General features: G+C 52.6%; 1 protein-coding gene across 1 annotated transcript in view; it reads right to left on the reverse strand.

Annotated features, from left to right (window-relative positions):
* PTPRN2 (protein tyrosine phosphatase receptor type N2) overlaps positions 1–16626 on the reverse strand; it is a 595476-nt gene that overhangs the window by 432239 nt on the left and 146611 nt on the right. Inside the window, exon 4 of the mRNA XM_076006762.1 lies at positions 10408–10510. Within this exon, the coding sequence (XP_075862877.1) occupies positions 10408–10510 (103 nt within the window). The remainder of the gene's footprint in view (positions 1–10407; positions 10511–16626) is intronic.

Genomic DNA, 16626 nt, shown 5'->3' on the forward strand with positions numbered 1-16626 from the left:
GCACAGCAGCCGGCATCAGCGCAGCAGGCGCCCCACGCACTCCCCCACCGTCACCGCAACGCCTACATGCTTTGCGCATCACCACGTGTGCACACACGTGCCAGGCAGACGGTCTGACGCTGGAAGGACAGGCGCACAACGCTGGCTGCCCTGGGACAGAAGGGCCCGCCCTGCGGCCGAAACAGCCAGGGGCACCGAGGAGGGCGTGACTCTGGGCCAGGATCTGGGAGATCGGCAGGTGTAACCACGCTGGGGACACACAGAGTCGCTGAGAGAACCGCCCACGTCCCAGCGGGGCATTCGCCAGGGGCCCGGCGTAGTGGTCAGGGCACCGGAGGGCCTTGGGGAAGCCAGCCGCGAACTCCAAGTGGGCACTGGAGAGGCGGAAGTCAGCACCACCCAGCACACGCGGTCTGGCTTCCCGCTGAGACTGCGCCCTGCCACCAGCCGCGGCTGAGCTACGTGTGACCTGGCCACAAGGGCGTGGCCTCCTCCCAGCTGGACTTCCGCCTTTGCACCGCCTGTGCCCAGAAAGGTCGCAGATGAAAACCACACACACACGTGCCACGCTTCCAACAAAACACAGAGATGCTGTGCACCTGAGTTCAAATGGCCGGCAGTGCCAACCAAAGAGCTTTGAACCCTGATCATTTTCGGTTTTCCCCACTCCTGGGGAGTCCTGCCTGTGTCCACACAGGAAGAGCTGGAGTCACGGCCACATGGGCCTGAGCTGGCCCCTGCTGCCCGGCTCTGGCCATCCACGTCCTCCCCAAGCCCTGCTGCCTTCCAGAACATTCCTAGAACCACGTTCCCGTTCGGCTTCTGCAGCAGCTGACGGCCCAGACGCCCTCCCGCTGCTGGCACGGCCGGGCCTCCACCTCCCCGGACCGGGAGAGGCTGCGACTGAGCCGAAGCAGGTTCTCGGGAGACGGGAAGGGCGTGGCGTGGACCGAGCAGAGCTGCAGGACGGGACAGACAGACACTTCCACGTGTCTCCACTGGGCTTCCCCTGATGCTGGAATCATCTGGATGTTTCCACCATCTCCATCTCGTTTCTCGAGTTGGCTTATTCGCTGTAACTCTGTTTTGGGATTTTGGCAGTTGCACCTGAATGCGGAGCATCCGTACTGAACTCCTCACGCTCGCCTTCAAGCGACACCACGGCACCTGATGTACGGAAGGGGAGCCGTGAGCCACCACTCTGCACCTGTCTCTCCTAGCTGTGACGCCGTCCCTGCCACCGTTCTGTCCACTCCTGTGCTCCAAACCCCATGATATGTTGCTGGCAGTTTTGTTTAAACATGAATTTCTTTCAACGTGATTTAAACAGCAAGAGAAACTGCACCTGTTGGCATGTGCGGTGACCTTCCGAGGGCCTCCCATGCTCTGGCATCACTTCCCCTGTGCGGGGCGGGCGCAGGTCGCCGTGGCTTCCCAGCCTCCGCGCCACCTGCTCAGCTCCGACGCTCCATGAGCCCTCCCGCGCTGCCGGCAGTGGCCGGGGGCGATCGCGAGGACCACGTCTGGTTCTCCGACTCCCACTGGCGATCGCCCTTTCTTCCCTGGTGTCCGGCGCCATGAACAACACGGTGTCACATGCTGGGCTGTCTGTGTCTGTTTGCAGGGAGGAAATCTCATCCCCGTGACTCCATCTGCGGCAGAAGCAAGTGCGTTGCTTTGTCCTCAACAGCCCCAGACAGGGACGACCCCAGGACGTCGCAGGGGTGACGCGGAGACGGCAGTGCACTCACGCGGTGCACTCTCTGCACCGGCAGAACGGAAGGAGCCACTGGCTGTGCAGAAACACAGGCAAACTTCGAAGGCCGCTTCCTGAGTGAGAGACGAGGTCCCAAGTGGGTTCACACAACACAGTGCCATTTGCTGGCAGTGACGACTGCAGGGAACTAACCCATGGTGAAGGGCCAGAGCGGGGTCAGCAGAGTCGGGACCACCGGCGGCTGGCGTGGACCCTCCCGCGGTGCGGAAACGCTCTGTGTATCCATTACCTGCCGGTGACTCGGAAGTCTGCTTTGTCAGGAAGCGTCAGGTTGTGCACCTGAGGTCTCAATTTCATCGTCTGTAAATTTCACCTGAATAAAACAACGGCGAGGCAGTGGGGGGAGCGCGGTCACCTCGCAGCCGTGGCTCCCCCAGAAACAACCACGGCAGGGGCTGCGAGCCTGGTTACACCGCACTGAGGGTCCAGGCCAACATCTCCCTAGCGAACCCCGTCTCTCCAGGTCCCCACAGGTGTCCCCCCAAGATCCCAGCTGGCTGGGTGGGAGCCCAGGGACACGCCGTGGAGGACAGATGCCGCGGTTCTGGAACCGGCGTGCGGGATCCTGGCTTTAATACCCAGATGCCACGGAACATTATCTTTGATCACAACGCTTCCCTGAATGATGTATGATATAGGGAAAATACATACATGTACCTGTGTGCACACGTGTGTATACATACTTAGAGAATACAGACGGTCCCCACCTGAGACGGTGCAGCTTTGCGACGGTGCGAGCAGGACACGCTCCCAGCAGAGGCCGAACTTCATGTGCCGCACGACCACTCCCTTTTCCATTTCAGTGCAGTACTCAACGCTTACACAAGAAATTCAACACTTTATTATGAAACAGGCCTGCTGTAGGTGATTTTGCCCGACCACAGGTGACGTAAGCATTCTGAGCACATCTGAGGTAGGTCCGGCTAAGCGATGGTCTCTGGTAGGTTAAGTGTGTTGAATGTATTTTGATTTAGACGATATTTTAAACTTAAGATGGGTTGCTTTATCGGGCTGTGGCTGAGGAGCATCCGTGTGCAGATATTATGTACCTATTTCCTTTCCCTGCATTCAATACCACGTTCCGAACACAGCTGTGTGCAAAAAACGCCCCAGGTCACCCCCCAACACATGACGCCACGACATCACACCAGGTGGGGGGGGGTCATCAGGTTTGCAGGTGAGTCAGGGGAGTGTCATCAGGTTTGCAGGTGCGTCACTGCAGACGAGGCACACGCTTCGTCACGGCCGTGCCCACGTCTGGCTGCCAGGAAGGATGCTCACGTCCAAACATGACCGTCTGGAACCGACGCCCGGTGTCTACTGCGATTTAGAAACACTTCCGGGAACTACCCTGGAGCTGTGTGTGGACATGTAACTCACTGTAAATTCCCCACTTACGGTAACGCAAGAGGCCTCCAGCCATTGTCTTTGTGGAGAACGTCTGATGTGTGTGGACGAGTCGCTAAAATGAGGCGTGCGGCCCCTGCATATATTGCATAAAAGCTGAGGCTTAGGGAAAGCCTCCCTAATGGTGTTTGATTGTCTCGCTTGATGCCTCGTCCTGTTCATATTTCTTGTGTCTTCCCGGGTTGCTCCGACACAACAGGCGTGTAAATCACCACGCGTCACAGCTCCTTGCACCTCAAACCAGGGCTACGGTTTCCTTGACCGATTTTTTTAGTGGATGAAATTTCATGTTCTGTGTTGTCAGAGTATAATTTAACTGAGGTCAATTTACTTTTCTGGTACTTTGTCCACTTCCCCACTAATTGCTAATCAATGCGGATACAGCCACCCCATAAATTCTCCCATTCATCTTCCCTGCGCCCATCCCTGCCAGAGCCTGTTGTGACACTGTAGCGTGTCACCATCGGGAAAGCCCACCGTGACGCAGTACAGCGCGTCAATTAACTCACAAATTGCCCTCTGCTCTGTCACCGGCTGGACGCAGATCGAAACCTCTCGGTGCATGTCTTCTCCTCCAAAGGGTGGGTAAGTCCTCACCCTGAGAACCGCACTCTTGTCTCCCCACTTCTGCGTGCTGGCTTCAGGATCCTGACAATACTAGGTGCTTTTTAGGTGGTTGGAGGGAAACATCCAAATCAGGAGCAAAGTGTTTTCTAAAAGCACAGGAGGAGTCCAGAACTCACTGCCCATCTCACGATCACCTCCGGTCCCTTTCACTTTTCACGTAGACCCTTCACGACCACGCTGAGGCCCACCAGGGACCTGCTGGTGCTCACATGGCTGGCATCCCGGTCCCTGCGGCTGCCCCGGGAGCTTCCGGCGTGTCCTCGGAGTCCAGGTGCTCGGGGTCCAGGTGCTCGGGGTCCAGGTTCTTGGGGTCCAGGTCCTCGGGGTCCCGGTCCTGTGAGGGTCCAGGTCCTCAGTATCCAGGTGCTCAGGGTCCAGGTGCTCGGGGTCCAGATCCTCGGTGTCCTGGTGCTCAGGGTCCAGGTCCTCAGTATCCAGGTGCTCGGGGTCCACGTCCTTGGGGTCCAGGTGCTCAGGATCCAGGTCCTCGGGGTCCAGGTCCTAGGGGTCCAGGTGCTCAGGGTCCAGGTCCTCGGGGTCCAGGTGCTCAGGGTCCAGGTCCCTCATGGTCCAGGTTCTCGGGGTCCAGGTGCTCAGGGTCCACGTCCTCGGGGTCCAGGTGCTCAGGGTCCACGTCCTTAGGGTCCAGATCCTCAGGGTCCAGGTGCTCAGGGTCCAGGTCCTCAGTATCCAGATCCTCGGGGTCCAGGGCCTTGGGGTCCAGGTGCTCAAGGTCCAGGTTCCTCAGGGTCCAGGTGCTCAGGTTCCAGGTCCCTTGGGGTCCAGGTGCTCGGGGTCCAGGTCCTCGGGGTCCAGATCCTTAGTGTCCAGGTCCCTTGGGGTCCAGGTCCTCGGAGTCCAGATCCTCAGGGTCCAGATCCTCAGTGTCCAGGTCCCTCGGGGTCCAGGTGCTCGGGGTCCAGGTCCTCTGGGTCTAGATCCTCAGTGTCCAGGTACCTCGGGGTCCAGGTGCTCGGGGTCCAGGTCCTCAGTGTCCAGGTCATCGGGATCCAGATCCTCGAGGTCCAGATCCATGGGCTCCAGATCCTCTGGGTCCAGGTCCCTCAGGGTCCACGTCCTCGGCGTCCAGGTGCTCAGTGTCCAGGTGCTGGGGGTCCAGGTGCTCAGGGTCTACGTCCTTGGGGTCCAGGTGCTCAGTGTCCAGGTGCTCGGGGTCCAGGTGCTCAGGGTCCACGTCCTCGGGGTCCAGGTGCTCGGTGTCCAGGTCCTCGGGGTCCAGGTGCTCAGGGTCCAGGTGCTCAGGGTCCAGGTCCTCAGGGTCCAGATCCTCAGGGTCCAGATCCTCGGGATCCAGGTGCTCAGGGTCCAGATCCTCAGTATCCAGATCCTCGGGGTCCAGGTGCTCAAGGTCCAGGTTCTTCAGGGTCCAGATCTTCGGGGTCCAGGTCCTCGGGGTCCAGATCCTCAGTGTCCAGGTCCCTCAGGGTCCAGGTGCTCGGGGTCCAGGTCCTCGGGGTCTAGATCTTCAGTGTCCAGGTCCCTCGGGGTCCAGATCCTTGGGGTCCACATCCTCAATGTCCAGGTCCCTCGGGGTCTAGGTCCTCAGGGTCCATATCCTCGGGGTCCAGATCCTCAGTGTCCAGGTCCCTCAGTGTCCAGGTCCTCGGGGTCCAGATCCTCAGTGTCCAGATCCTTGGGGTCCACATCCTCAGTGTCCAGGTCCCTCAGGGTCCAGATCCTCGGAGTCCAGGTCCTCAGTGTCCAGGTCATCAGGGTCCAGATCCTCGGGCTCCAGATCCTTGGGGTCCAGGTTCTTGGGGTCCAGGTACTAGGGGGCCCCTCGTCCCTTAGCATGTCCTCATGTTCTCTGCAATCCTTTTACGCACCCAATTTGTTCCCGCGCTGGGGACCTGTAATCACTGCTTTGCTGCTCTCCCACGTGTCGTCCCGTCCCTCTCTAGCTTCATCACGTGGGACCTGCTCTCGTCAGAGCACCTCGTGTGATGAGAGGAAACGGCAGGGGACAGCTCAGGATGCTGACTCTGCCAGCCCAAGGACAGGGCTGCTGTCCTGAGGACTAAATCTCAGTCTCCCCTCCACGTGCCGAGTGGATGACGGTTTGGGGCAGGTCACGGAAACCTTCTCAAGCCCCACAGCCACGTCTGCAGAACCCCAGCTGTCCTTTCACCGGCCTGCTCGGTCCTCGCAGAACCGCCAAGCTCAGGACATGCGAGCAGTGCGTGTGGGACACAGAAAGCCAGGCCACGCTCTCGGCCGGTGCAGTCACCGTGCGGCCATTTATTCGTTCAGTCTTCCTTCACCTTCACTTGTCAGTAAATGTGGCCCCACAGCCACCTGGTGAAGGGCTGGGCAGGCGGCAGGACGACTTGGCTCAGGTGCAGGGCTGGGCCGGGGGTGGAGCAGGTGACAGTGTGACCAGCCCCTGTCACACAGGGAGTTACAACATAAGGACGCCTTTACTTGCAACGAAATAAACATGTTACTCTAAAAATGAGCTTGAAAACCCAGAGGTGACCAACACAAATTAAACCTAACACAAGATGTGTAATTGCAAATACTAAACAAGACAGAAGCAAACAACCACAGCCACAGAGGAAAGGCAGCAGAGACACGCTGCCACCAGCTCCCCTCAGTTGCCCACAGGGGCTGAGACTTCGTGTCCCTACAAAAGCCGCCTTCACGCAGACTCAGCACGAGGCTGAACTTTGAAGGGAGGCTGTGGACTGACCGGGCCACAAAACCAGGAGGACTCAGGAATGACACGGGACAGAACGCCTAAAAGGTGACGCAGGCCCGTTTTGACATGACAGTGTGTGTGACGGTTGGCAGGGCAGTCGTGGTGGCGGGAGCCTGTGAGGGCAGGGCTGGGAGCTGTGACACCAGGACGCCAACAGCAACGGGAGCTCGGAACGCAGACTCTGCCGGGAGATTCAGTCGTAACGCGAGGACGGACAGATCCATCTGTGGTCACATAACTGCTCTGTGTGTGTGTGTGGAGAATTATACATTATGTGTAGATACGAAATTATAAACTGTCTGCAAAACCTGCATCCCGTGCATATGTTTTTGAAACACCCATTGAAAATTAATAAAAAATATAAGAAAACCTCAAAATTTCTAGAGTAAAACTTGAGCAAAGTCACATTCTGACTAAATGCGGTAGAATTAGACAATAATTTAAAGTGTAGAATCGACACATGAACATGGGAAGGTGGAAAAGCCCACCAGACACTTACTGATTCAAGGGGGAATAAAATGCAAATTACAGATAATTTAGAACAAACGCGAATGAGAATGCATCAAAGTTATGGAATGATGACAAAATTATGCGCAAAGGCAAAAAATGAACAGACTTACGTGATTTCACTATTTTTTAAAAATAAATGAAAAAAACATGAACAAAAAGTTCAACTCAAGAAGTCTCATTAAAAAAACAATAAATCTAAGGATAGCAGAAGAAGAAAATTCAAGAGATAATTCTTTTTTAAAATTGTGTGGGAAAGACGCAAAGAAAGATTAGGTTCAGGATGGCCAAGGAGGTGACCACCCGTGGCTGGGCAGTCTTCACTAGCAGTGGGGTGGCGCACGCCACACCAAGGTACCCTGTCTGGAGACCTCTGTGAAAAGAACAGCTTTCTGCAAAGTTGTAAATGCCCCAAATTCACACAGTGAAAGTGCGAACATATTTTACTGAAACTTTTTCACAAGACAATGGATATTTTATGAGATGTATCTACAAAGAAAGATCATTTTGTAAAAATACTAGAAGTTGATCATTTCAAGCATAAAGAAAAATTTTTGGAAATTTTAGGAAAAGAAGGAAAACTGTTCAACTTGTGTTGTGAGGCTAATATCACAGGGCAGCAGTCGAGGGAGAAAATGCCACGCTACGACTGTCTATCTCTCCGGCTGTGGAGTTTCCCCACCAGGCAGAAAGCTGGCCCAGAATCCCGGGCCAGAAACATGATGTCCTGAAGCAGGCTATCTCATAGCACAGGGTGAGGAAAGGCATGGTGCAGACACCAGCAGGTCAAGAACCTCTGGGCCCACAGGAGTAGAAGCAACTAGAATCCAGAGGAAGCTCAAGAGAAGCCTGGGACCTTCACAGGGCTGGGACCTCACAGGGCTGGGACCATTATAGTGCTGGGACCTCAAAGGGCTGGGACCATTATAGTGCTGGGACCTCACAGGACCGGGACCTCACAGGGCTGGGACCTCACAGGGCTGGGACCTCACAGGGCTGGGACCTCACAGTGCTGGAACCATTATAGTGCTGGGACCTCACAGGACTGGGACCTCACAGGGCTGGGACCTCACAGTGCTGGGACCATTATAGTGCTGGGACCTCACAGGGCTGGGACCTCACAGTGCTGGGACCTCACAGGACCGGGACCTCACAGGACTGGGACCATTACAGTGCTGGGACCATTATAGTGCTGGGACCTCACAGGGCTGGGACCTCACAGGGTTGGGACCTCACAGGGCTGGGACCTCACGGGGCTGGGACCTCACGGGGCTGGGACCTCACGGGGCTGGGACCTTCACAGTGCTGGGACCTCACAGTGTTGGAACCTCATGGGGCTGGGACCTCACAGGGCTGGGACCTCACAGGGCTGGGACCTTCACGGGGCTTGGACCTTCACGGGGCTGGGACCTCACGGGGCTGGGACCTCACAGGGCTGGGACCTTCCCTGGGGCTGTGAGCAGCACAACTCAGCCTTTCCTGAACCTGTGGGATGAGCCGGTGTATGTGTGCCCAGCCTCACTCTCTGACCTCCACGCTGGGAGGCAGTTCACTGGCCGGAACCTCCCCTAAAGCCAGCATCCGAGGGGACCTGGTGGTGTCTAAGGTCCACGTGATCCAGTCCTGGGGGCAGGGCGGGGAGGAGTCCAGAGAACATCCGCTAGACTCCTCCCACACGGGCCCCTGATTTAGGGCAGGAAGCTTGGTGTTTTCCGGTTTGAACCCTCACCAGCCTGAGAGCTGTCAGAGCTCCCGGTTTCCATCTGCAACCCGACCTCACACCTTCTCCGACACAGATGGATGAGGGTGTTTCTACCAAATGTGATATAGGACGTTACTAGCCTTAAACATAGAGACCCTATAATGAAAGAAACAGAAACATACAATCTGTGGTTTTAATGTGGACAAAGATTACACGCAGAAAGCCCGTGAAGGAGAAACTTCCAGTCTCTAGAGATGTGTCTTTTAAACTTTTAATCTCACTTATAACTAAAAAGACAAAGATAAGTCACCATTTTTCATAATAAAACCGCCAATTTTTGTTAGCGACCCTACTCAGTGCTGCTATGAAGGCTGCCCCCGGGTCTCCCGAGTGGCCCCAGCCCCGTTTCCCAGCGGAAGCTTCTGTCTGGGCTCTGCCGGTGACTCCCTTTCCGAGTGGCAGCCACTGCTGCGTCCCCCACGTGTCCCACGAATACACGGGATCACTGCTCTGAGGCTTTCTCTGTTCCCCCTCCCCTCTGCTCCCGGCTCTCCTGGGGCCGCCTGCCCAGCCCTGGCTTGAAGTTCAAGGTCACCCGGGACGGCGCCACAGCCTCGCAAGCGTGATCCGCAGACGGTGAGCAGTCTGAACACACCCCAGAGAGCTCAAGCAGAGAACGCTTTGGTGGGTTTGTGTTTTGTTTTGTTTTTTACAGAAAGTCCTACACACACGTACGGACTACAACAGCTCAGTCTCTTCCATATAGAAGGCAGCGAGGGCCGACGCCCCAGGCACGAGAAGAGCAAAGACACGGTCCCACCCTCAGGCGTGTGCCGTGTGCCAGGGACGGAGCTTGTGCCCAGCCTTGTGGCCCTGGAAGGACGCTGACGTGACGCCAGGAGGACTAGACCGCCGCCCGACTGGCAGATGTGGGCGCAAAAGCAGACATCTAAATTTCTGTGTTATAGGAATTTGTCTACCTAAAGGCAATGGCTCTAGAATATTCCCTCTCTGGGAAAAATGGGAAAGATCCCTTCACGTTTGTCCTTTAAGCATGAAAAACGGCACAACAATGGCCCACGAATCAGACGACCTCAGCACCCTCACCGTGGTCTGTCCTCGGATGCACATGTCAGCCTTGCCACGTCTCATCCCTCCTGCGAGGACAGGCAGGACGCTGGCCATTGCCGGGGGCCGCAGGAGGTGCCATGAGACAGTACGGAGCGACATCTTTCGCTCGGTGCCGGCTGCTGCTCTGGGACAGAGAAGCCAAGGATTTCGGGGTTGATTCTGCTTTTTGTACCGAAGCGAACACAACTGCTCACTGAGAACGAGCAGAATTCTGGACCTCTCTGTGCCAACCAAGGCTCTGAGGAGGAGGATTTTTCCAAAGGTCTCATGGGAATGCGGGGACCCCTGGACCCCAAAATGTCTCAGTGAAAACGGCACCATGCTGGAGGTGGCACCACCATCATCCTCTCTGGGGTGGGGCGCCACGGCAGAGACAGGAAGCCCTGATCTCTTCGTATGGACATTTCGAATTCTCGACACTTCCACATAAGAAAGGCGGGGAGCGGGATTTGCTGCCCTAAAACAAACAAAAAGCCAACAGGCTTGCCAGACGCCAGCGCGGCCGGGAATGAGGGGCGCCAACAAGGCCACACTCACCTGGCCAGGGCGGACGCGTCAGGACGCCGGGCGTGGGCTCTGGGCAGGTTCGCCAGCTCCTGGGCCATCACGTGCTGGGCGTACTCGTCCTGCCACGTGAAACCTGTGGGGGGAAGTTGCAAACACGGTCATCAAAGTCGCATTTCAGCAGCAGGCTGCCCACGCCACCGAAAACCCAGGCTCCCTCTCGCAGGCCTTGCTACTAAGAGCTTCTCCCGACAGAAACCTTAAGAAGCCTTCGGAAATTCGTGGACCAGGAAGATGACGCCGCTCTGTGACAACACAACCCAGGCTGCGCAGCTGGGCGCCTCGCCCGGCACTTCCGCTGGAAGAGATTTCACGCCAGTGGGAAGGGCTTTACATGGACGGGTTTGGCCACGGCGAAGACACTGCTCACCCCCTGCGCGCACACAGTCACCCGCCGCCCTCCCGCCGTGGCACCTGCGGCCGCCGCATCTCAGGTAACTTGCTCTTCCCAACCCCACCTCGCAAGAGAGCAGCCTTTGAAACGGGACAAGGGGTGCTGTTGCCGGGAAGGCGATTACAGGGGCTTAATGTGCTGTATCCGGGAGCCAATTACATTGTGTTTGTGCTCAAATGTTATGACAAAGAGCTTCATAACAAGGGTGAAGTCGTTATGAAGGCAAAATCCATGTGATTATGCATTAATTACACGCACTGCGGATCACATGATAATTATGCTCGGAATTACCAAATAACTCCCAAGAATAATTATTATGCAATTTGTACATTTTAGATCTTATGGTAACACTTTAGCACTTAGAACTACCCCGTGCAATTATCCATAATTATCTAATCACTAAATATCATGTAATTATAGAGATATATTTTTATGCCTTGTACAAAAACACATTACCAAAATCCTCAAATCAGGATGGCTCTGTGCCTATGTCTATGTGTGTGTGTGTGTGTGTGTGTGTGTGTGTGTATGTGTGTGCATGTGTGTGTGTGTGTGTGTGTGTGTGTGTGTGTGTGTGAGGAGGTCCAGAACTTGCTGAGAACCACATATTCTGGGTGGAATTAAAAGAAGAGTTCCCGTAGGTCTGGGCCACCTTCATGAACACACTTAAGTATTTTTTTCAAATGCAAATCTACATTTTTTTTTAATTTTACAGGTGGCAAGATGCCAATGGTTGGCATGTTTCTAAATCTGAAAAGGCTCAATGGTGTCGCCCAAAGTAGGAGTTGCTGGAAAATTCACCAGACAGGACGGTCCCCAACTTGCTCTGAGCAGCTCTGTGTGGATGTAACATTTAGAGATTGGACCCACAGTCACTGCGCCCTCTCTCAGGGTTAACGTACGTAACGCTGAGCAAATCCATCCCATCTGCCACGCAGCCTAGGGGCCGTCTCTGACACGTGTGTGTGTGTGTGTGGCATCACCGTCCACGCCCAGGAGAACGCGCAGTAGATGTTAGCACAATACTCAGCCACACGGATCTAGAAAATAAGCGTATTCTAACCACGCCACGCCAAAAGGGTGGCCTTAATACTAATATTCATCAGGAAACAGCAAATCGAGCACGAAGGGGGACACTCTCATGAAAAAAAACATTTATTTTACAAATGTACATAACTGAGATCCAGTGACATTTCTTCCCACAGAACACAAAGGTCTGAGCTGCATCGGTCCCGGGGCCTGTGCAGGGCTCCGCCCCTCCAGAGCAGCCGGCATCGGACGCACAGGGCCGCCTGGACCGCACAGCCCCGGGAGAACCCTGCTCCGCGGCCCAGATGGCCACGCTTTCCTGGGAGCGGGAAGGATCCGTGTTTGGGGATATAAAAAGCAAACCAAGGGACGCGTAGATCCGAGGGTTGAAACATTCCCTGTGAGCTTCTCTCCAGGGCCGGTCCTGGGGGAGTAAAACCCTGGGAAGAAAGATCAGCTTCCAGAAAGACGGAGAAGACGCACTTTTCCGTGTTGCTCCCACTCGGCGCCGCTAGGAACCCTGGACACACGTGAAACAGGCGTGAGGCTCAGAAGGGCGGAGAGGGAAGCCCACCAAAGAACGCCGGCGTGAGCTCCCGGATCTCCTCTTCGGCTCACACACCCCAGACCCGGGCGAAGCAGCCGCCAGGAACACCAGGCCAGACAGAAACACCCGCCCGAGGCCGCCTGTCTCTGCGCAGGCGGCAAGGGGAGGAGCCACTCACCGAGACAAGATGGGTTTCAGACTGAAGAGCTCTCCTCCAGCCTCGCACCATGGAAACACGTGCAGCCCCTCCCCACCCTGCGGGCAGAGGTTACGGGGCCGGACACCTCCTCCAGGAAGCCACAGTGAGGCACCCCTGACCCAGCAGGTGGTGCTGGGAAGGCCCAGGGGGCAGCGGCTGGTGGTAACTGCCCCCCACGGCATCGGGGGAGACCCCTGGGGAGCTGGTACCGGCAGTGGGGGAAGGCCCCACTCTCAGGTAGTGACTCCCTTCTCCGGAAGGGAGCCCAGACTTCTGTCCCCACATGCCAGTGACAAGGAGCCACCCCCATCTCTCAGTTAAAATGCAAGGTTTAAATGAGATCCAGAGTCTCACGCTATAATATTAAGATGTCCAGGTTCAATAGGAAACCACTGGTCACACCAAGAACAAGGACGATCACAAAAGAACAGAGAAGAGAACCCACAGACGCCAATGCCGGATGGTGAGACGTCAGGATTGCCTGGCCAACGCTTCAGCGCACAACAACGAACACATCGAAACAAGTGAAAAACGGAAGTCTTGGTAAATAAATGGACACTGTAAACAAAAATCAAATGGAAACTCTATTGCAAGGAAAAATCATGGAATTATTGGTTATAAAGATGATTGTTGGCATATCCTATGCAATATATCTAAATTGAATAATGGTACCAGACAAAAATTATAGATAGGAATGAAGCTTGTGTGTCAACCATTATCATGTGTAATCAATAAACGATTTAATTCTCTTGAAAGAAAATGCAATAAGTAAAATAAACAGCTCCGTGAATGCGGACAGAGGAGAGAGGAGCAAACCAGTGAGCTGGGGGGGAGAACAACGGAGCTGCCACCCAATCTCAACGACAAGGAGAAAACAGCCAAAAAAAGAACGAGGTCTCAGGGACTGTGTGCTGTAACCAAAGGTCTACCGTTCGTGCCGAGAGTCTCAAAAGGAGAGGAAACGAAGACAGTCTGAAAAGGTACTCGGAAAAATAATGGCTGAAAATTTCTCAATTTTGGCAAGAGACACAAAAACCCAAAAATGTAAGAAGCCGAGCACACCCCAAATGGAATAAACCCAAATCTCCTACGAGACACCTAACAATCAAGCTTCTGAAAACCTATAAAGAAAAAATCCTGAAAGCAGCCAGAGCAAAGCGACACCTCTCCACGAGGGAAACACGCTCTGGTGACAGAGGATTTCTCATCAGAAACCGTGGAGGCCACCGGGACACGCTTTCCCAGTGTGAAAGAGAAGAACCGTCAACCCAGAAATCTGTCTGTCCAGATTTACCCAAGGAAAACATCCTTCAGGAACGAAAGAAAAATCAGATATTCTCAGACAAAGGAAAAACGAGAGTCTTTCACCAGAAGGCCAACTCTGAAGGAACTGCCAAATGGACAACTCTAAATATAAAGGAAAGACAACAGAAGGAGCCTTGGGGACACCGTGCAGGAAGAAAGAAGACAGCGAGCCAGGGCAGGGACGCATTCCCCTCACAGGCTCTGTTGACAGGGGACCAAAGACAACACCACCTGATGTCCCTCTAAATGCAGGTACAGAAAAAACTGAAACAATCACGTTGTAAACGAGGGAGGCAAATGAAGTGCCATAAGGGAGATATAAAGTTCCAAATTTCATCCAAACTGGTAAAATGATGACGCCAGCACACCGCGACAGGTTACACAGATGTACACGTGACGTCAAGTCTGGAGCAGCCACTAAATGAAAGGTGCTTACAAACACTGTAGACAAATTAAAATGGATTTCAGAAAGCATTAAAGCAACTCACAAGAAGGGAATAAAAAAGCAAAGAAACAAGAAAATAGAGAACATGTGGAAAGCAAAAACGAAATGAGAGATTTTAGCGCTAATGTACCAACAAATACATTAAACATAAATGGGCTAAATTTATAGGCTAAATGACATTGGCTGAGTGGACGTAAAAAAAAAAAAAAAAAAAAAGGCTTAACCGTGTGCCCTCTAGATGAAGTTCATGTCAAATACAATGCTATAGGAAGAAAGAAAGTAAAACTATGGAAAAATACATCATGCAAGCAGTAATCAAAGGACAGCAGCGATGGCTATATTAGTATCAGGTGACTTCCTATTCAGAGCAAGGAAATTATCTGCAGAGAGGAGAACTTGCATGTGACACGAGGGTCGATCAACCAATAGGCCAGCAACCCTAGACACGCACATACCAAACAACAGAGCTGCAAATGCGTGAGGCAGAAACTGACGGAGCCAAAGGAGAAAGAGATAAACCCACAACTACAACCGGAAATTTCAACATCACATTCTTAGCAACCAAAACAACTAAACAGAAAATCGACAGTGACAGAGAAGAATTCAGCAACATCCTCGGTGGAACCCTCTTCCCAATGAGGGCAGAGCAAATGATCTCTTCCACTGCTCAGGGGCACAGACCAGGACAGACCCCATCCGGGCTGTACGACAAACCTTGCAAAGTTAAAATCATCGAGAGTAGGTCCTCTAATCGCACAGAGTCAGGCTAGAAACCAACAACAGGAAGATGATGGAAAAATCTCCAAACATTTGAAAATTAAACAACGCATTTCTAAGCAATCACGGGTCAAAGAAAAGCTGTGGAATACATTAAACTCAATGAAAATAAAAACACAACATATCTACATTTGTGGCACACAGTTGAAACATGAAATTCTTAGCACTAAATGCTTACATGAAGAAAAAGTCTCGAATCAATAACCTAAATTCCCACATCAAGAATCTATAAAAAGTAGTACAAACTAAACCCAAAGGAAATAATAAAGAAATCAATGAAATTTAAGTCAGAAAAAAGAAGAAAATCGTTTGACAATGAGAGTTGATCTCTTGAAAAGATCAGTAAAATTGACAAACCTCTAGCAATACTGACAAAGAAAACAAAAGAGAAGCCGCAAATCACCAACATAATTACCAAAACAAGGGCTGTCACTACAGACCCTGCAGACAACAGAAGGAAAATACAGAAATAAACAACTCTACACACATAAACTTTTTTTTTTATTTTTTGAGACAGAGTTTCCCTCTGTTGCCCAGGCTAGAGTGAGTGCCGTGGCATCAGCCTAGCTCACAGCAACCTCAAACTCCTGGGCTCAAGTGATCCTTCTGCCTCAGCCTCCCGAGTAGCTGGGACTACAGGCATGTACCACCATGTCCAGATAATTTTTCTACTTTTAGTAGAGACAGGGTCTTGCTCTTGCTCAAGCTGGTCTCAAACTCCTGAGCTCCAGCAATCCTCCCACCTTGCCCTCCCAGAGTGCTGCGATTACAGGCTTGAGCCACCGCGCCTTGCCACACCACACATAAACTTGAAAACATAAATAAAATGGATCAATTCCTTGAAAACCACAAGTTACATCAATTTATTCAATTGAAATAGATAATTTGAATATTCCTATAACTATTAAGGAATTTGAACAAATAATTAAAAATCTACCCCAAAAGACATACCCAGGCCCAGAATATTTCACTGGAGAATTCTACCAAACATCTAAACAAGAATTAACACAAATTCCACACAATTAACACAAATTCCACACAAACTGGAAAGGAGGAAATAGTTCCCAATTTATTTCATGTAGCTAATGCTAACCTTATACCAAAAGCAAAGATAGTAAAAAAGTAAAAAGAGAAAACTGCAGACCAACATCCCTCACAAATGTAAACATAAAAATCCTTTAGAAAACATTAGTAGATTAAAATCCGGCAATAAATAAAAAGAATTACACTTCATAGGTTTTATTCCAGGAATGAAAGGCTGGTTTACTGTTCTAAATCAAATCAATGAGATCCATCATGTCAATCGGCTAAAGAAGAAGAGAACCACATGATCACAGTAATCAATGCAGGAAAAGCATTTTTAAAGGAAATTCAACACCCATTCGTGATGAATACCTTCAGAAATTGGGGGAACTTCATCAAATTAACAATAAACATCTACAAAACCTGTTGGCTAACACTGCACTGAACGGTGGTTAACTGCAAGTTTTCCACTG

Source organism: Microcebus murinus, chromosome 9, assembly GCF_040939455.1.
Source record: "Microcebus murinus isolate Inina chromosome 9, M.murinus_Inina_mat1.0, whole genome shotgun sequence".
NCBI classification, from domain to species: domain Eukaryota; kingdom Metazoa; phylum Chordata; class Mammalia; order Primates; family Cheirogaleidae; genus Microcebus; species Microcebus murinus.